Source organism: Larimichthys crocea, chromosome XXII, assembly GCF_000972845.2.
Source record: "Larimichthys crocea isolate SSNF chromosome XXII, L_crocea_2.0, whole genome shotgun sequence".
In the NCBI taxonomy this organism is placed as follows: Eukaryota; Metazoa; Chordata; class Actinopteri; family Sciaenidae; genus Larimichthys; species Larimichthys crocea.
The window spans coordinates 15233295-15254919 of NC_040032.1; the positions used below are offsets into that span (position 1 = coordinate 15233295).

Genomic DNA, 21625 nt, shown 5'->3' on the forward strand with positions numbered 1-21625 from the left:
TCAGTGAAAAAGGATCATGTGAAGTGAACCCCTCATAGCAGCTACATGTGACACACTCTATTTTGCTGCTGAATAAATCAAACGCACCCTTTGAAAAAATGGCGGTCTGTTTGAGCTTTCAACACCTCATGCTTGGCTGGAGTCCTGTTAATGCAACAAACACTTACCTGTTCATCATATAGACATTAATCATCAAGCTCACCTGCAACCAGTGACTTTGTGCACCTGTCACCTGTTGTCCTGGAGGTGAAGGTTTTTTTTTTGTGTGTGTGTGTCCTGCTGTCTGGAGATTGTCTGGAGTTTGGGACCACAGGGAGTCTGGCAGGGAGCTGCTCCACTTCAGCAAGGTAGGTAAACTTTTCTACCGTGTTTCTACTTGAATACTTCTGTTCGTACACTTCTATGTAGTACACTGTGTACTTCTATGGCTGTTGTGCTCTCACCTGAGATGACAGTCACATCATCTGACTGCCAAATTGTAACCGGGCGACGACATTTGTCTACTGAAATATGAATATAAAACATATGTACAACTCATATATGTTATATTGCTGCATTCACTGCAGCCGTTTCAGCTCCAGCAGCTTCTCCATTTTCAGTGTTATGATTGCACCATCAATCTACTCACATTACACTTATTTTGCCATAATTGACAGTGTGAACTTAGGCGTGTACTCAAAAAAAAAGCAAGTGTAAGAATGGAAGTATGCAAATAAAGACACAGTGTTTGTGAATCTATGACCTCTTCAGTCTGTTTACATGTTTTACAAAATGGCTGCCGAGACTTCCGGTGGTTTGCTCTGCAGAGTTGTTTGTGGTCGCTTTCTTGTCATTTCTGCTGTAAAACCGTTTAATTTTAACCACGAATGAAGTTCTAGTGGTGTTTCTTTCTCTTGGTTGGCATATGACATATATTATGATGCTTTCATGTCATTTATATACTCAAATGTTAAGAGCTGTGTTTGTTTTGCTGCTATTTTCCTGTCACCTTGTTGTCGTTTTTTGCTTTTGGCACATGTCTCACTGTACGTCTTTTGGCATTCAGGATGTAGATGTGTCCGTTGTTCACTCACATCATTCTCACCTTCATTGGAAACTCTTTTTTTTTGGCTCCCAGCGTAGGCCGTTCACATTTTCCTCATATTCAGCTCAGCGCTAGAGGAATATTTCAAAGTAATGGCTTAATGTGACGGCTATGTTTTACTAATTTCAGCAATTACATCTAAAGTGCTGAGCCTCTGTTCTATAGTTCATAATGCAGCTGCACTTAAAGTCAACTTAAACTCACACACGCACACACTTATGGTCATCTGCTGCCCAACATTTTTTTTTTTCGTGAGTTTAATTATTTACTGCACAGATGCCATTTGCCTGTTGTTTGGCTAAGATTCATCTCAGTTCATCCATTTATTCTCTGCAGTGTTTAGAAGTGCTTTGTTGGGTAAAGGCCACATGACAACTGGCGTCGGCACTAAGTGGATTCTCCATAATCTGGCATCAGGTTGTGTAATGTGATTTTTGGTGTGGTGGAGTTTATTACTGCCACTCTGTCTCTGCAGAGTGACGCCGCGCGTTGGGCCTTGCTGCGAATCAACCTCGTACGTTTTGCGTTTTGCTTTCATATTAATCTGTCGGCTGACTGAAACGTTAAGATATATTTCTGCACCTTTTGGCTGCAGCGTCCAGAACTGCACGTCTGTAAGACTGAAGACTCCCCCGAGTGGATTTTTGGGTGGGCCGGATGATAACTGGGGACTTCTTTGGGCTGCAATCCATCCATGCATCCACCCAGCCATTTCCTGTAAACGCTTCTCCTTATCAGGGTTGCAGGGGGCTGGAGCGTATCCCAGCTGGCACTGGGCAAGAGGCGGGGTACACCATGGACATGTCGCCTTTGGGTTGTGGTATTCTTTATGTTTTTTTTAATGAACTCTGACAGACACATGACTGCATCTTTATTCACTGCAAAGAGCAACAAAAGAGGATGGAAACAATTTGTCAGCAGCCCCACAAATAAACCTCAGTAGTAAAAAAAAAAAGGTGGATACTTTTAACGAGAGGTTAAAAACCGAGGGGAAGCATCTGTCATGTCTGTCAGGATTAAGTAGAGATCCGATATCAGCTTCCCTCTCGTCTTGGTTTGCACATCAATGAGAGGGTCAGTGTAAACGCGTGGATTTCTTTTCTTATACTAGAAGAAAACACTGACTTCACATCACAGTGACTTGTATAAATCTAAACCTGGCATTTGAAAGCAGTCATCCTGTGAAAAACATATTTGTGTGGATCTCAGGCATTTTATTACTGATTCTTTGACTTTGCTCATTATTTTTGTGACACTCTCCCTCATATTGTTCTTTACTCCTGTTATGTTATGCATATGTTTCCATCTTCTATGTGTTTGTCAGTACTCTCTTTCTACCTTGCATGTTATTCAAACAGAGCTATTATCCCCGTAGAAGATAACCTCAAACTACTGACTAATGGTGAATATGCAGAGGCTTTATTCTGCTGTCTGAACAGATGTGGTGCAGCTCCGATAAACAAAGCACTATATGTCCATGGAGCTTGTATGAACAACAGCTCGTGAACGTACAATGGATTGTTTCATTTATCATAGCAACAATAAGCGAGCAAACATCCCTATATGTCCACGTAGGGGGTTTTAGAGAGCTAATTATCCCCTGGCATGCTGAGAAAAGAGGCGTTTTAGCTCGAGACATAAAACCATTCCTGTGCAGCTGAAGGCACCTACAGGGCAGTGGCGATTGGACCACGGCCAGGCGGCAACCTTCAGACTCTGTTGACGACATCTCGACCTTGTTTGTTGAAAATGCTCACGTAATGTTCACGTTGAAACCCCTCTGCTTTGTTCACTGCTCTGTGCAGACTTCATTTTTAGATCTCTGTTGCGCTGTAGAAATCTCAGGATTAGATGGTGATATTGTGGATATTACTGATGCAGCAAAAACCTTGCTGGGGATATTTGTCAGGTTTCTCATAGAGAAGAGCTTTGAGGATTTGCACATTTTACTTGCTAAATCATTTATGAAGTCAAATGGGTGAATTGTTGCAGCACCTTCTGGCCAGCAATAGGTTTATATGTTCTCTCTGACTAACTTGCACCTTTTTTATATGATGTTTCCACAGCAGCTTTCAGGTGGGAGCACAGGTATTTGCTCCCTGTTGGGCACTGAACAACAGCATCTTTCATAGTAAAACGTTTACATCCTGACCCCTAAAATACTTGAGGGATAAACATTTCTGATCTGGGATACTTCCAGATATTCACAGCAATATTATTGAGTGTTTTTGTTCCCTCCGCAGGATGTCCTCACCCTATCCTGCCTGATTTTTATCCCGAACAAATCAGCGTAAACACCGCAAACAAAGACCACAGCCTCGGCAGTGACACAAAGAATCAGACAAAAACACTTCTTCAGACGAGCCTCTGAAGGAACATCGGTCCACTTTGAAAGTTTTTTTTTTTTGAGGCTTGAATGTGACCAAGAAAAACTTTTTTTTTTTTTTTTTATAACTCCGAGACAAAATACAACGTCCTTTTTAATCCCCATTTCCATTCGCTACATCTCATACAGTTAGAACATGAACGAGACAGGGCAACATACAGAGTCCAGTCACTGAGCATATACGGTGGAGAGCAAACTTCCCCCAACAAAAACACAAAGTCCACCATGTTCCTGGAGCCTGACTTTGTGGGGGAAGTCTTTGATCTCTCTCAATGCGTAGGGACATGCAGTGAAATTGCTGGAGAGAGAACACAGTGTGTACAACTCTGCTTGCAGACAGCTGCTAATTCACAGTTAGGTTTGAGAAAAGTGCACACAAGGTACTGATCTTGTAAGTAGCTCGATGAATATTACCTCTACTGTACTGTACGTCTTTTTAAAATGCCATAACACGTAGTGTTACAGAGCTCATTGTAAGACAGCGGTACTTAATCGGATGTAAAAATAAATGACGTGACATATCAATATTCACAAAAACTATTGGAATTGATTTCACAATATCTACAAATTCACAACTTGGTAACATTATTCTGAGCATTTAGAATTGTTGCCATTTAGTTTATAATAATTTCTTCAGTTTCTCTATTTGTCTACGGCTTTTCTACCCATCAAGAGATTTGCATCAATGCTGCAGAGGTTATGTCGTATAAAACATATACTATTTAATGCTGTACTGAATAGCATAAATATATTCCTATAGTAATATACTCTTAATATACTGTATCTTATAGGATGACATGTTTCTGCTGACGTTAACTCTGGCCCTGTGAGGGGGAAAAACATTAGCCACATGAAGCACACGATCATAACCAAAGCTAAATGGCAACAATACAGTAGAGTCGTGTTCATCAAATCCCCTCAGCAACAAACTCTGGTGCCAGTACATGAACATGCTCCATGCTTAAGTCTTCAAACTACTGTTTCATTACAGTTTCTTCCTCTTTTTTAAAAATTAATTCATTTATTTTTTTTTAAAGGTGATCAATCATCTCACCGTTTCATGTTTTGTTTCAAGTCTGTCAGTCTGAGCGGTTTGGATGACACAGATTCTACTGCAAGTTCAGCTGCAGAGTTTCGTGCTTCTGTCACTCTGGAAGTGTTTTTTACCCATTTTTCTTTTGCAACACACAAGATATGTGAATAATAAAAAAAAAAAAGGTGCTAATAAATGACCAATCAGGAGGGCGCCTTGGTGGTTGCACACCCCCTTAGTCTTTGCTGCAGTGACCCAGGTTCAGCTCCAGCCTGTGGCCCTTTTCCTGTGTGCTATGTCCTTTCCATTTCTGTGCTTTCCTGTCTGGGATGTGTCTGGTAAAACAAAGACTTAAATATTAATATGCAGTGTAGCGATGTATACATTACATTCAAGAATGAAGCCACTGGCAGTATAAAGAATGGACGGCGTATATGTGACGTCACCAACAGGTTTCCGAAGAGCTGTTTTAAAGCTTAAAATCTGTGGTGCTGGCCGCCGCCGTCGCCAAGCTGGCAGTCCTGCCCTCTTTCGTCTCCTGGGTGAGACGTGGATCATTGGCGGATCTGCTTGTTTTTTGTACCAGGCTGTAAACATGTCTTATGGAGGCTGACTCACTTCTGGAGCCAGCTTCAAGTGGCCGTTTGAGAAAATGCAATTTTTGGCACCACTGCATTGGCTCACGGAGGTTAGTGCTAGAGTAAAACCAGCCAACAAATCTCCTGGTAAACCATTTTCGATCTCAGGGATGAAAGAGTGAAAGAAATGCCCTCCATCTGAAAGAAGGAGCTCTTTATAAATATATTGGTCATTTAACATTTAAGGGGCACATTGCTCTCCTGTTAAGAATTTTATAAGTATTGATATTTTTCACGAGTCACCCACAAAACTCCTTTTTATAAATGAGAATGGGATTAAAATCTTTTACACAAGTAAACAGTCCTGAAAGTACGAATGTGAATGTCTCTTTGGTCGTCTAGCCAAAGGCGCTCGAGCACATCGTGATATTTATGACTGAGGTGTCACTCAGAGGACGACTGTCTTTGAGGCAAGTTATTTCACAAAGACGGTTCAAATGCTGCTGCTGCTGCTTCTCATAAGTACTTACCTCCGGTACCTCGATCGCATTACACAGAGGAATCATGCATAAACATTACGGCGCTCTGTGTCATCAGATCCTGAATTAGCAGCAGCCAGCAGGCTTTAAACACCCTCAGCTGATGTGTATCATAAATCAGTTAGTTTGAGACAAAATGATAAGAATCACGTCTGAAAAAGAGACACGGCGCCTCGCTGCAGTCCTCAGTAGTGAAATATGTTTGATTCAAGAAGCATCAGAAGTCCGACCGTCTGGTCGTTGTTTGTGTTGTGCTGAAAAATACGAGGAAGTCTTAAAAAACGCTGTATTGTTTCGAATATGAAAAAGGTTTACCAGGAGATATTCATTCAGGCTGAAGTGACCAATATGTCCTCTAGACATGAATTTAATTTCCTCTACAATGTCAAATAGTTTGAAAAACAATGTCATAATGAAATGCATAATAAATGTCCGATCTATTGTTTGAATCCAAAACAGGATAGGACAGGATTGTCCTCTAGTTTCTTAAATCTAAGCTTAACCTGCAATTCTCTAGTTCAAAATGTCACTTGAATTTGTTTTCCAAGGTGGAAACTACATCACTGACAGTTGAGAGAGCATTTCCCCCCCTGCTCAGCTCCCTTTTCCTCTTCCTAAGTCCATCTACGTTCCAACCCTCACCTATGGTCTTGGGCAGTGACTGAAAGAATGAGACCGCAGGACACGAGTGACCGAAATGAGCTTCCTCGGTCGGGGGGCTGGGCTCCATACTGCACCAGGAGCATCAGAAATGGAGCGTTTCGCCCACCAGACTTTGTTAACTTGCCCCTCTTCCGATGGGGTTTAAAACCTCGACTAGAACGGCCGTAATTAGCTCTATCGGCTGCGTCCCGGTAGAGTTTAGCCTTTAGAGATAGGGTAAGGAGCTCGGACATTCGGAGTGAGTTAGAGTTGCTACTCCTTTTTGTGTGGAAAGGAGCCAGCTGAGGTGGCATGTGCATCTGATTTAAAATGCCTCCTGGGCACTTTCCTTTGGAGGTACCACCAACTGGTAGAAAACCCTGCGGCAGACCCAGAACCTACAGGGACTACATAGCCTATCTCGCCTGGGGGGGTGCCTCGGGATCGCCTAGGAGGAATACATTACTGAGGAGAGGGATGTCTGGAACACCCTGCTAGACCTGCTGCTAACACGACCCAACCCTGGATAATGAACTGCAGTTTGTGTGCTCGTGCACCTCCATACTTGTATGTAGTGCCACCTCACCGTGTGTGTTGGTACACTTAATTAAAGCTAAAATCTGTGTGCTAGCAAATGAGGGTAAAAACACTTTCAGAACTCTGTGCCAGCCGTAAGTTATTAGCATCACATCAATATGCACAAATAATTGGAGTTTAAGTGCATTTATGCAGATGTTGCCGAGGTTATGAGTAGGTAATTGATGAGTAACTGGGATGAACTACAGAAACATTGATACTAAGCCCTATTTCAGTGTGACAAACACCATTATCGGAGGTTGCAGACATACACGTGTACAGATTGTCATGCATTAACCTATGACTGATACATTGTACATGTTTCGTGTTATTAACACACCTTTTTAAAAGAGGCCACCACAACACAGTTCACTCCATTCTCCTATGCTTACCGTTGAAGATACAGTTTGACAACATCTGCTGCATGTCGGGGTCTAAAGTACAGCGGTTATCTCTACTTAAAATAATGCAAAAATATCCAGAGTGCATCCAGCAAATAAAAGAAACATCTGTATAAACACGTACCAAGTTCAGCACACGACAAAGATACAGATGTCGCTTAACAAACGGAAAGAAAAGAAATTGGAGACAGTCACCACAGCTGGAGACAAATCTAATTTTCAACTTTGACAGAGGTTTTCTCTTCATTTTGATCACAATAATTCAATTTTATTTTATTGCTGAAGAAATCTAGTGGTCTTTTTTAACTAATTTGGCAGCACAGCCATCTCCAGCGGCGTCAGGGTCTCCAAAATTAGCACAGAAGTACAGTATGACTGTGACATATTGGCCTTTTTGTTGTCTACTTCAAAACACAAAAACAGTACAGCATATGTAGACAATCAAATCGACACCAATATATTTTACACAATTAAGTAGGGCAATAGTACAACATGAATCAAAATCTTACAGATAAATCATAACGGAGCCAAAACCAGCTGAAACACGACAAATAAAGAGTGTCTGGTATGACGTGAATGTATAAAACGTGTGGCGTCATTTGCATTTGCATGGATAGAAGGTATAATAAACTGCAATTCAGGATTTCGACTTCAGTCTGAGGTAATGGTGGTAGTCTGTTTTGACTGCTCGGCTCATGAGCCAAACCATAAACGCACACGCATAATTGTTCGGGACTACGCCTGGATCCTTTTAATCATCTTTTTTTTTTTTTTTCAGAGGCAGAGGTCTGTTAACCTTCCACGCTAATGGGCCAATTTTACACTGGCTGCCTGCCGCACAGGGCACGGCGCTCGCGGACACCAGTTTGCATGTGGTACTAACACACAGATCGTTGTGCATACGTGTGCTGTAAATGTGTGAGCGCGTTTTTTTTTTTTATTTCTTTTTGTATTCACCAAGGCACATAGCTTCTCTATCATTGAACATACTCAGCCAGTTAAAACAATGAGAGCCACTGAACTAGAAAATGTACAGGCAGCCCCCGTGGGACGCGAAAGCAATTCCAGATGATACTACATTGGGTCTGTTGAGATTCAGCACGAGCTGAAGGCCAGACAGTGACGATTATTAATGATGTTCCTATGGAACTATGCAGGCTGCCCGCCCTCCAGCTAACGGAGTACACAGGAAAGCAACCGACAAATGGCTCCTATGGCATGTTTTTATTTTTATTTTTTACCTCTGAAATGCATCAGTGTGTCCGTGTGCGTGCATGTGGGTCAACTCAATGGATGTGTCACAACCTTATCGTCGATAATGAGCTACGATGAAAACTTCAAAAGGCATGTTCGCTCTAACTTATTAGAAGCAAAGCGCAAACATGTCAAAACATAGTGAAAACACAATTTTGACTACGCTACGAAACGGCAAGCAAGTCAAGATACAGCAGAGGAACACTTGGTTACTCACGACGATGAGAGGGGGGGACGGGGTGGGATCGTGGGGACGGGGTATCAGGGCCAGAGCTAAGTGTGGACTGGGGGAGAAAATAAATGCTACACAAACACAGTCTGATATGATGATGTGCTCCCTCCCAAGCTTCGCTATTACACGTGAATCTACTGAAATGTTTAAGATTTGCCTTCCATCTATACAGACGTGCAAAATATCAAAAACAGACACACACAGACGCGCGCACACACACACTCGATAAGATGTAATGGACTTGGCCTCCTGCAAACCTGTCTACCCTTTTCGAAACGAACCAGATCAAGCCTAACATTTGGTCAAATTCAGTTTAGGTTGTTTGCCTTCATAATAGCGGGCTTTCTGTTGACATACGTGGCCCAGTAGCCTAAGTTGAAGATGAAGAACAGAACTGGGAAAATGATGCGCGAGATCTTGTCCACTTTGCTGACACGGTTGTAGGACTTCTTGGCCTCCGTGTAGGGGTCATCCATTCTGTGGAGATAGGAGGAGTGTTTGGCCGACGCTCCGGCGGCGCTCTTGGAAATGGTCGTTAAACCTTGGTCTTTAGCTACGTTGATGGCGTAGGTGGTCCCGACTATGTTGAAGGTGTTGTTAGCCTTTTTGGACAAAGTCGCGGACTCTCTTCTCTGAAAAGGAAGAAGGCAGTAAAGTAAAGGTCGTCAGGGGCGAAGCACCAGACTCAACAATACTTCCATTTGAACTCATAAAGAGGAAATAGAAGCAACACCACGAGACACGACACACACAAGAACAAAACAAAAGCCTAACCATATCTTTAATCCTGGCCATGTTAGCCTGAAACGGTTCCTGAAAAGAAAAGTAGAAAAGAAAAAAAGTTTACCAATTATATTAAAATTACCCAACTTACATACTCTATTCATCAGTATCTAGCTGGAAGTACTTTTGAACATTTAACACTATTAATATTGTCAATTCAAATCTGCATCATACAAATCTGGATTGCAGAAGAAGAAGAAAAAGAAGAAGAAAAAAAAAGTCATGATAAAAATTCATGACGACAATGATTAATAAAAATGCGGATATAGGAACAACTCTACGTTTGCATCATTGCAGAACCAGGCTGGCCTGGCGTCTGATACTGCTATTAGTAGCAGCACAGAGCAGGATTAGAAACAAAGCATAAAAAAAACAAAACAAACAAAACATAACTGTGCCTGAAAACATGCCTGACATACTGTATCAATAAAAACAGCCAGGCCTCTTCAGGCAAACAGCGTGCGATAAAACAAACACGACAAAAAAAAAAAAGTCTGCGTGTGATAAAGCCGGCTGCAGAAAGCGCCTTCCTCGTACTGCTCGTCATTACGCTGTCTTTCATATCGAAGTCGCACGGAGGGGAGGCCGAATTTTATTTAGCTAAATTGATGCACTAAACTTGCATCACCAGAGGATCCTGTCAGGGCTGAAAGAGTACAGTGCTCTGCACACGGTAAATGTGAGAGAACAAGTAGGGCACCAAGATTGATCACCGGGCAGAGTTTTAGTTTCCTGTGTGGCGTGCAGTGTGTGTCTGTGCTGGGGTCATTTTCTTCTTTTCTTTCATCCCCTGCTGTGGCCACTTTAAGATCTACAGAACAGCTAAAGTGTGTTATGTTTCACAATGTTCCCTGTTTGATTAGAGCCCAGCTTTAATTTTGCTCCTTTTTTTTTCCAGCTTCATTTAATTTTCTTTTCTATATTTTTAATTAGCATAACTAATATCCCCTCTTTCACCTCCTCTAAAAACGCTCTCAAACGGAGGTTTTGCATGTGAAAAAGGAAGGTGGCGTCGTGTCACTATTATGCACAGCAAGGCCACTTTTTAATGTCAAATGTGACGAGCAGAGGAATAACATCAGTAGGTATCGTGAGGATGTTATTAAGTCCGTGATAAGCTTCAGAGTATCTGTCCGAGGCAGCCGGATTGAAGAGCTGCGTGATCAGTGTCTCCTCCTCGAGTGAGCGGGACAGCAGCAGGAGGATGATCCTTCAATCTCCTCGGCAAAAACATTAAGGGTCGCGGAGAGCTAACAAAGCTCGCAGACAGTTGATTGCATTTAACAGAGAAATGGTGAGCCGCTGCCTGAAGGGCTCTATCTCAAGTCAATTAGTACAGGGAGAGAAAGAGTCGCACTGATAGCCTCCGGATCATCAGATCCTTTCCAAGGATATCGATTCCTCCACATCTAGCACCACCGCGAGCCTCTTCTATCACAGCTATGGCTTACATCAGCAGGAAAAGCCAATGACTACTGTAACGTGTCATATGACCTTAATCATAGCGGCCTAAACTCTTCAGTCCTTGGCATTAAGGATGTTCTTTGGCCGGTAACCTGACAAGCGAGGCGAGCAAAGTCATTTTCTGTTGCTGCTTAGCTTAGCTGAGCTGTCCTCTGCAGTAATTTATATAGTGTAATTATTGGAGGGGAAACCACATGTGGCATAGAGTGTGTGTGCATGTTTTTGTAAACCTAATGTGACACAGCACATAATTTACTTACGGGCAAAGGTTCTTACGCACCACTCAAAGTCATTTGGGCGAGCTGCAGGCACAAACACCCCCCTGAATACAATGCGTCTGTTGACCTTGTCTTTGTAACTTCTGCAAATTGTTGCATCAGAATTTCTTTTACGAGCGTGATTAACTATCCCGCGGGCAATTTAGCCCCGCTGCGTCCCGCTGTTTTCGGAGCTCAGCGTGTGCATGTGAGCGTGTAACCGAACCTTGTGACAGTCTGTCCCTGTCTAAGATTGGAGATGATGGTGTTGGCATATTTAATAGCCTCAAGTATCAGAGCATGTGGGTGCAGAGTCCGTTTAGGGAGCCACAATGTCCCCGTTTGTGGGTGTGTGTATGTATGTGTGCAAGTTTTAGTGGCACTTGCGCTCCTAATTTTTCTGTCAACCCGGTACTCGTAGATGTGGCCTGAGTTTGATCTCATCTCTGCAGGTTGTATTACAGGTTACCTGTGAGAACCGTTAATCAAACACTCTTTGTAATCCCGAATCAAAGCAAATGCTCGGCTCCTCCGAACACATCGTCTTTCCTTTTTACTTGTCTTGTCTAAAATTTTCTTATTATCCCGCTCAGCCTCACTTCCTAAAACAGGCAACAAAACAAACCTGTCTGCTTTCCACCAGACATCAAAAAACACATTCGGTATGCTTCAAAAAATAACCTTTTATTTTCTATGTTTTTTTTTTATTTGGTCCAGTTTTAAGTGAGAACGCAGCAGCTTGCAGCCGTGAACGGGCTACGTCATCCTTGTGGGCCTTGCACCAAATACATCCATTAAAAGTGCTTGTTTTTGCCACGGACAGGCTCAGATTGTACAGATTTCTGTACCTTTCGCTGCATCTGGTCTGTGAAATCTCCTCTGTATCATCATCCGTTCTTTAATTCATAGTCTTATCTGTATACTCCTCTCATAAATAAAGGCGGCTATCAGATTCAAGGGCTTCATCCACATTGGTGAAATCGACTACATCTTCAGCCCGTACTTCAACAAACTCGCTGAGACGGTGCATTACTGCTCTCATGATTCTGCTGTTGACTTTATTCAACAAGTCACCTCACCTCTCCGGAGATTTCGGCTTGAGCGAGACACAGCGGATGAAGCTAAAGGAACAGAAGATGTTAAAACAGTCTGAGCCGGTCAGTGGCAAAAACACTTTTAGCGGATGTATTTTGAAGGTGCCCACAAGGATTATGTTGAACCAAATCCAAAACTTCCTGTCCCCCTTTCATCCCTTCACACAAAAATCTGAGAAAATAAGGTTGGAAAAATACCAGTTACCCTTTTTTAAAAGTCTCTGCATCCAGGGTTGATGCTGCTAATGTGCAATACAAACATAGTTTAGGATGGTTAGTCAGATATAACCACTCCATCTTGCTGTAATACAAAGGTTATTTCTCGTCAGAGCAGTGAGAGGAAGCTCGCCAAGAGGCAAATTATCATGCATAACCACACCTCCGGCTCGAACAACAAACTTCTCATCAAAAAAGTGTAATAAAAAAGATGCCTCTAGAAATGGCAGCTCAGGTTTTTTCCATCCGAGCGCACCGTATTTGCATTCATAGCTTGGCTACAAAGAAAAGTTTAGTTTTGTGGCACAACCTCCCTGTTGTGCAGTAAAGTGAGAAGTCGTGTTGATGACAGGCCTTTGTCTAACAAACTATCGTGTCAGACTGTCAGCTTCCCGCTGATGAAACCAGCACATAATATCTAACACCGGAGTGTCCATTCACGCATTGTGGTGTATCGAGAATACGTCGGCTTCAATTCCAAACTCCAAACTCCCCCACCGGCTAATTCCTGTAATAAGCACACCTTCAGCTGGCGAGTGGAGAGCTAATTAGGTAGATCGCTTGTCAAACAGAGTGTCAGGCCACAAAAAAAAGAGTCAGAAAATGGCTCAGAAGCTCCATAACCACCGTCCACGGCTCACCATTTCAGTCCTAAAAAAGAAGGAGCCTCGGGGCGATGGAGTCATCGTTCGGTTTCGGTAAGAGCTCCGCCTCTGATGACTGGAGACGGCGTTTTTCAAAAGGACTCACTGAGCTCAAACTCCTGAAAGACACTCCGTCCTTATAGGGTCCCTTCCTATAGGTTCCCCTTTTGTTTTATTTTACATTAATATGTTAAAAAAAAAGCACATGTAGACTGATCCCTTTGCTTTCCAGTAGCTCATCCTAGCGGGTAGAGTGATGACGGGAGCTCATTGTCTCCCTCTGTGACCCCATTCTTTTTTATCTATCATGACAACTGCATGCTCAGCACGGCCCCCGAGAACGCAGCCCAGGCTGTTGCCATTAAGACAAGGCATCAAAAGAGAGAGAGAGAGAGAGAGAGAGAGAGAGACGGAGAGAAGAAACCACCTCGCCCTCCACTTCACTCCGCTCTGCCGCAACGTAACGTTGCAAATTATCCCCACCGACGGAAAAGTTCTGTGGCAGCAATATGCATTTCTGTCAATCACTCACTACTGATTGTGTCAAACAGTTTGTACACGGGTAGCAGAAAATTGTTGGCACTGTCTGTCGCAGCAGAAGAAATATGGTTCGTCCTGTTTCCTGTGTCTGTTGCTGATAGGATTCCTGCAATTTATGCACTGGCTGCAACATAACAACAACTTTTACTCACAGCCACTGTTCACCCACAGGATAGTAATCATGTTTTGAAATGTTACAAACACCCAGACGTCCATGCTTTAATGTAGTTTTACTACGTTTTTGTGCCGCCATCTCAACCAGGTTTTCTTGCCCTAACATCTGAGATGCAAATATACGGTGGTGTTTCTTTTCCCCGCCGTCAGCACTGACTTTGTAAACCCCATGTGTGGCTCTGCAGACTGAATTCTTTGACACATTCTCAACACGGTGCAAGGATCTGCTGATTTGACTGAAACACATCTGGGCAAAGGCGTTTGTTATTAATTCATAGGTGTAAATGTATACGTTGACAGTGATGGCAAACATATATTCTATAGCCTACTTCTCAGCACAATGGGTCCTTTCATTACTGGAAGTGAACGAGCCTCGTCGAAGAGAAACACTGCCCGCTCTGACACCGTCTCATGCCTCTAATTTCATTTCATTTGATGTGATCAGTTATAAAACATCATAGAAATTATGGTTAATTTAAGCCCTGAGGTTATCAGGAGGAACCTGACAGGTTTTATTCATGTGACTTCGTCGTAACGTCAGTGAAAAGCATCAACAAAGTGCCAAAGTAGTAATCTGTGTTTGAACTCTCCTACCTAGGTACAAATACCCCCCCTCCCCGTCTTATATTCTCATAAACAACAGCCTGGTCTATTGACAAATTAAAAATCTGTAAGCTGTGATTTATTAGATTTCATGCTTTTTTAAATAAAAATGTCAGCCTCGGGTGATTTATTTTAAACAACAACACTCACTTTTTAATCAGCGTGTCTATAACGTACAGACTCGGAGTAAAGATGTCATCTTTTCCAGGGAGGATGAGCCTACACTGACTTCAAGATGAGACTTAAACATATGCTGCCTTCATAAATCAGGGCTACCGTCTCTGGGAGTTTACCTCGGCTTCTGCTCTCACCGTTCCGCCCTGCCGTTCCTGTTCCATTTGGCTGTTAATGAATAAATAAAATCTCTCTTTATAGTCTTTATGGAGTACTCCGGGCTGCTTTAAGGAGGGAACTTTCTGTCAGTGTTTCCAGAGTGCAGTTTGCTCTCGTCGCTCCTCCAGCGTAAAATCACTGAGCAACATGGGTCAAATCAAAAGATGGGGAACAGTCGGTCTGGATTTTAATTGGCAGGAAAAAAAAAAAGTTTGTGTTGCATTTGTGTGATTGTTAATGTTGGTGCGCGTGTATCAAATCCATTATTTAAAAAGTAAATAAATAAAAGAACCACTCACCCTTATTTCCATGCCCTCTTTTTTCCCATCCCATGCCCAGCTGCGCTTGGTGAAGTAGTTGACTGTCGCAAACTCAATCAAGGCAGAGAAGACAAAGGCATAGCACACAGCCATGAACCAGTCCATGGCGGTGGCATAGGCCACCTTAGGAAGGGAGTTTCTAGCACTGATGCTCAAGGTGGTCATGGTTAGGACAGTGGTGACCCCTGAGGATAAAACGAAAACATCAGTAAATGGATCCTTTTGAGCAAAATGTTAAAGAAAAGTTCATTTAAAAAAAAAATTTTTTACACTCTGGGTCAGATTATATGTAGATTTTCAGGCCCGCTCACGAATTTTAGAAACCGGGAAGACACGTGCCGCTTTATAACTCTGTTAGGGTGACGTAAGAGAAGCTACACGTTTAACTTGTCTAATTTAGCTTGATTATCTGGTCTTAAGCTAAAACTTGATGGTGCAGAGCTCTATATGCGTGACATCAGAAAGTAGAGATGCATAACACTAAGAAAATCCCAATGGTGCATGAACTTTATAAGTACTCTTGGTCAGTTCTGCAGGTTCAAACTAGAAGAAACTAGTTCCTCTTTGCAGTGAGTCATTATAAAAGATGTTCAAACCGGTCTGACGTATGTCTTTTGCGGCATCAATAGATGCCCTTGTAAATATGTTTCTGATTGTTATGAAAGTTCCAAAAATAAAAAACCTTGTCAATACGACCCAAACTGTAAAAAAAAAAAAAAAAAAGCCCTTCCTTGTGTAGACACAGAAACATGTCATTGTTCTTCGTACATGTTTGCAATCTCAGGCGCACCATTATAAGCAAAAGGTCGGCTGCACCGAACACACGTGAAAGCAAAAACAGGCCATCTCCATCTGCTAAGATTGATTTAATCCGTCAAATGTATAACCTTCTTCACAAATAATATCAGCGCTGGCGAAGGGAACGTAATGTGTGTTGGATAATGGTCGCCCATCCGACCACGTAAAAGCAATCCCTTCATCTCTTCCAAGCTGTCCGATCTGATGAGAAATAGATACACAGTGGGCTCTAAAAATGAGTACTGTGCCGCAGAACGCCGAGGTCAAATCATTTCAGCGAGTCACGGCTGAGAAATTACAATTTGTGACAGAAAGATTGATAGGTAACGACTGACTTTATTTAAGGACGGAGGCTGATTTATTTTCTGGTTCTGTGTTTTGCATAACTTGACTATATTCCAACGTTTTAACTGTTTTTCCTATTTAATTAGTTTATAACTCCTCACAAAGTTGCTGATAAATAGTTGTTGGACAATTTTAGGACATACTAACAAGGACATTTTGAGGACATTAAATCTAGATGTGACGCTCTAAAACTTAATTTAATAATGCCTACAAACCCTGATGAATCAGTTCAGTCGCTGATGACTGTCATAACGATGCTTATTTCAGGTGATCAATGTGACTGCGTGGAAAATAGAAAGATGTGAACGCTGCTGGAGAACCGTGTCCTTCACAGTAAATGTTTCAATCATTCCTCCTCTCCTCGCGTGAAGGAAATTGTTCTTTAAAAATTGAATTCCTCGTGCGACTGTAAAAGATTTTCAGATGCCCGCTCAAGGATTGTGCGTTTGTGTGTGTTTGTGTGTAACCGCAGGACCTGTGATTATTCAGGGGAATGCATGGGAATAGGTAGCTCTTTTATTTTCTCGCCAACATGATGAAAACTGCCCCCCCCTCGCTTTGCTCTGCATACTGTTCAACATCTATTCTACGACGCGTGTGGCTCATTTCCAAATCAAAACACAAATGATTAAACAAACAGAGGTTAAGGGGCATTTTGATGGATTATGCATGACGGCAACAACAACAACTCAAAGAGGAAGAAGAATAGGAAGGACACATTACAGCTCATCTTTAGAGTATGGCGTGATCTAAGCGGACACAATGTTCTTAACATGGGTAGCACTAGACGCACAAATTGAATCTATTATTATTATTCACAGCACAAAGGGAGAATAACACGACCAAGCGTATGCAAGCTTAGATCTTTTTAAATATTATGCATTAACACCTTCCATTCTTCCATTTTCTGTACCCGCTTATCCTCATCAGGGTCACGGGAGGGCTGGAGCCTATCCCAGCCGACTTAAATTGAAGGTGGGTTATAACCTAAGTAAGTAAGATAAGTAGGCAGCTCATCACAGGGCACATAGAGACAAATGGGTACCTACACGCAATTTAGAGTCACCAATTAATCTATTAAGTGCATGTCTTTAGACTGTGGGAGGAAACCAGAGAGAGCCCACATGCAAACTTTGCAGGCTTCAGAAAGGAGTCCATGACAGCTTCGGTGGGATTATCTCCGTCTGGTTCTTTTTTAAATTACCTTAAGCTCAGTGAGTAATAACACTTCAAACCAGACTGGCTTTTTATACAGTTGACAAATCAGCCGAACATCCTCTTCAAGAGCTGCAACACCTCGTCCATCACCTGCCACACTGCTCCCAATTTTATACTTCACAACTGTGACTTCTCTTTGATTAATTAGCGTTTAAGTGTACAGAGGTAGGGGACAAAGTCAATACTGTGATAAAAGCTTTGGGAAAAATAAATTACTCCTGCCCACGTGAACCTAAAATGCACCAAGCTATGTTTTGTACATCGTTATGTTAATTTGAACTTTTCAAGGGGAACCTTTTTTGCTTTTTTTTGCTTCTTTTTTTTGTTTTGCTGAATCATCCGTCGACGTGAACAAATGCAGCTCTGAAACATTAAGTTTAGCTCCTCTTACCTCATACCTCAAAAAGCAATTAGAAAAAAAACACAAGATGGCACTCACCAAATACAGTGCGAGCAGGAACCGATTCTCTGTTTAGCCAGAAGGAGACTTGAGACAGTATGACAGTCATGATGCACGGGAGGTAGGTTTGAATCACAAAATAGCCAATTTTCCTTTTCAAATGGAAATATGTTGTCATCACTACATATTCTCCTGAGGGAGAGGAGAGAAACATAGAAAGAGAGACACACACACAGGAGCATCATTATTAATACAGCCAGTTAGGAGCAACATAAGCTGAAATATTCAAAGTACGATTTATTAACATAACAACATGGTGGCTTGTATCATCAAAGCAGCTCATAGGATTGTCTTCACTTCCTTTTTAGACGAGCGGGCCAAATGAAAAGATGGAAAATGTCAGTTCTAAGATGTCGTGTGCTTAGAAATATTGGCAAAAATGACCTCAATTCTGTTTCCACTACAGTCACAGAAACAAACAAAATGACAGATGACATCTCTGACACAAATGTTTTGGTGCAGAGTCGATGATCCAATTGTCCTTTCTGTGAAAGGAGTTACAGGGTCATGGCAAAAAGCAGCACCTGCACTATCGTTCATGTACTAGAAGAACCGAGGATAATTACGTGTCAGAGGAAAACCTTGAGCTGAAGCACAAATGTTAATAGAAAAAAGGCACCGGAGGTCTGAAAAAGTCTCTCCTTCTCTTAAAAAATGTCAATAAATCTCTTTGGACATTATTACAGTTTAGAGAAATTGGGTAATTAGGTAATCTCAGTGACTGTGAAGTGAAGTTAATGCAGAAATGCCAAAAACTGCAGTTCCTCAAATGTCCACTTGAGGCTGGCTACAGAACAAGTCAGTCTCCATAAGTCCCCATGTTAAAATGTCCAACTTCACAGCAGAAATAAACATGTTTACAGCCTGGTACAAAAAACTGTTTTGGTCTCTATAGCTAATTTCACCGTTCATGACAACTGTACTGAGGGTGAATTTTTACATAATTAACCTGTTCAAATTATATTAAGGCTTAGAGTTATGCAAAATTGACAGCATGGCTGCTTTAAATGACAGGTGGGTGCTATTACAGATGGTATGTTCGAGCACCCAGGCCTCAGCTCGACCAATGATCCATGTCTTTGCCCAATTTTGGTTTAGTTGAGAGGCGGAAGAGGCAGGGTCATGCATACGCTGTCCATTCTTTATACTGTCAGTGGTACAAGTGAGGTTGATGGGAGGTTAATTTGACACGTTTTTTAGTAAAGTTACAGGATCAGTAAATTATTCAATTCATCCTGTGGGTGTATGAACTCGGGGACCAAACTATGAAGGTATGAAACTTGTAGACTAACTGACATTGTCAAAAAGCAAGAGCTAGTGTAGATCACACAGTATTGACAGTCAATTGTGGGTAAAATCTATAAAATATCGTTTTGAGCTGAGCAACAAACTTCCCTCGTCACTTCAGTTGTTTGATCAATATTAAAGGAATGGGCCACCAAAGACGCTGGACTGTAAAGTTTGATCCTTGCCAAAACTTTGATTGTCAAAATCTAGACTTTCAGTGCCGTATACCTTTTTAAATAAACAGCCACGTTTTCCTGTAGATGTCCGCCTGCATCATTCTAACCCCCTCGATATTGAACATTTCCTTCAGCTTGGATTTTGTCACAGACGGCAGTAAATGGACAACTTCACAGTTCCCCTAAGCACCAGTTCTCATTGCCATGTCTGTAATCTGTGTTGCAAAGATATGAGAAAAACAGCATCTCATTCCCCGAGGTGTTTTTTTTCTAACCACAGCCGAACTGGCTCAAATCTTCGCATTCCCTCAGCTCGGTGTGTAGACCCATTAGGTTTTAAGTTGAACGAAATTAGATTTTCACATCCAGAAGCCTTGAACCTGTTTATGAAAGAAATCACGTCGATTCCACCTTTTGGATTTTGGTGCTTTTATAGCCAGACTTTAGTTAGATCTTGTTCCTTCAAAATACCCCCTGCAATTTACTTGACTTCACTTTAAACCACTAAACAGCACAACAATAAAGAAGGGCTCAAGGAAAGTGTCCTCTGTAGAGTTACACAAGTTCTATTATTTTAACAGCCTTCAACACACTCCTAGGAAAACACGCTGAGTGCCATTTGATGAAGAGGCTTCGAGGACGCCTAAGTCGGTCCACTTTCCGAACACGTGTGCGACAGATCTGTGTGACTCGGCAGCTCGCCTCCTGAGAACTGCACGACCGAAAAAAAACCCAGCTTCGCCGCAGATGTTACATCTCTCAAAATGAAAAGCCAACGTGTCCCAGCTGTACTTTATGCACTCTTTGAGTAATTACCACTGATAACACATTTTATCTATAGCTTTGCAGCAATCAGTACCTCACTTCTTTATGCAGTCTTGTGTTGATTGATGTTATTTTCCTGATAGATCTCCGTCAACTTGCATGACAAATTACGCTTTCTTGTGAATAATAACTACTAATAAATATTATAATAGCGCTTTGTCTGAAGCATTTGAACTCTGTTATATATTACCAGATAATTGCTGTGAATTGTCTCATTGTTACTCGCGTACATCAGTACCCAGCCCTTACCTTGTTATTTCATCCGTTTATGTGAACGCTACCCCAGTGGGGAAATAAAGACGAAGTGATTTGATTCTGTGTGACAGATAAAGGCTTTCTGCAACAGTTTTGACAATGAGAACCGAAGATCAAATGAATATGTAATCAACACTACAGGCTTGCAGCTTTTCTTTTAATTTTGTGCTTATTATAGTCGACTCTGGGCTATAGACCAAAAACAGAATGGAAATAAGACTCTCACCTCTGGCACACCTCTTTATATTATCTTTGTAAATAAGCTGAATAGTTTTCCCCCAAAGCTGACAAGTCATCATTTTCACGATGGACCCAAATAATGCAAGCTGAATCCGGAATGACAGCAAACTGGAGCAAAGTGCTGAAAGACTGTTACTTTGTGGAAACACAACAAAAGAGTGCCACTATATGTCAACGGAAAAGAGGGAAGGCAATTTAATCTACTGCCGATTTTATGCAAACTAATAAGAGTTTATGTTTCAAAGGAGGGAGTTTCATCCCATGACACACTCCAAATACTGTAGAATATGGTGTGTGTGTCCGCAGACAGCTGTGAATTTTTAAGTGACCGTTCCGTACATGCTGTGTACTGCTGTCTGGGCTGGCATATAAGTGTACCTGTGCTGGAGCTGATGGTTTCTTTGCCAATAACGTGTCCCAGTAAGTCATACTGGTTCAGCCTGGAGCCGTCCTCTGCAACAGAGACAGACCTCTCATCTCCCTGGGTCCACAGGTAGATCACCTCGTTGTTGGTGTAGGCATCTTGGGGAAACGGATAGAAAGAAGATTAGAAATCAACACGAGGCATCGTTTGTATGTTGGTGTCTTTTCTGTCCATGCTGGAGAACAGATGGAACACCATTTGTGGTTAATTTGTCTTATACTTCTGATCAAATAGCTGCACAAACGTTTAGCCCGATGCACCACTGTACATAAGCCTCACAGAGCTGCTAGCGTGGCTGCAGACTCTTGGGTAAGAATTTATCAAAGGAGCTCACACTTCAACTACTTTTGCTAAAAGAAACACTTCTTCTCTTCTGACAGCTATCCCATAGTATGATATTTATAGTGATTGAGTCCTCTGAAGTTTTACAAGGGCAGAACAATC

General features: G+C 42.0%; 2 protein-coding genes across 3 annotated transcripts in view; one reads left to right on the forward strand and one right to left on the reverse strand.

Annotated features, from left to right (window-relative positions):
* The first annotated feature begins 236 nt into the window (after nucleotides 1-236).
* Nucleotides 237-21625, forward strand: part of gabrb4 (gamma-aminobutyric acid type A receptor subunit beta4) — a 190779-nt gene continuing 169390 nt past the window's right edge. The window contains exon 1 of the mRNA XM_027273251.1: nucleotides 237-347. The gene's annotated coding sequence lies outside the window, so the exon portion shown is untranslated. The remainder of the gene's footprint in view (nucleotides 348-21625) is intronic.
* The window catches only part of gabra3 (gamma-aminobutyric acid type A receptor subunit alpha3), an 86158-nt gene continuing 71859 nt past the window's right edge, over nucleotides 7327-21625 (reverse strand). The window contains exons 7-11 of one of the 2 annotated variants that reach the window (XM_019259580.2): nucleotides 21136-21279; nucleotides 17954-18106; nucleotides 15133-15338; nucleotides 9500-9538; nucleotides 7327-9357 (exon numbers count right to left, since the gene is read on the reverse strand). In XM_019259580.2, coding sequence (XP_019115125.1) covers nucleotides 9034-9357; nucleotides 9500-9538; nucleotides 15133-15338; nucleotides 17954-18106; nucleotides 21136-21279 — 866 coding nt within the window. In that variant the 3' untranslated portion in view covers nucleotides 7327-9033. The remainder of the gene's footprint in view (nucleotides 9358-9499; nucleotides 9539-15132; nucleotides 15339-17953; nucleotides 18107-21135; nucleotides 21280-21625) is intronic. The other variant, XM_010732182.3, reaches the window with a different exon arrangement.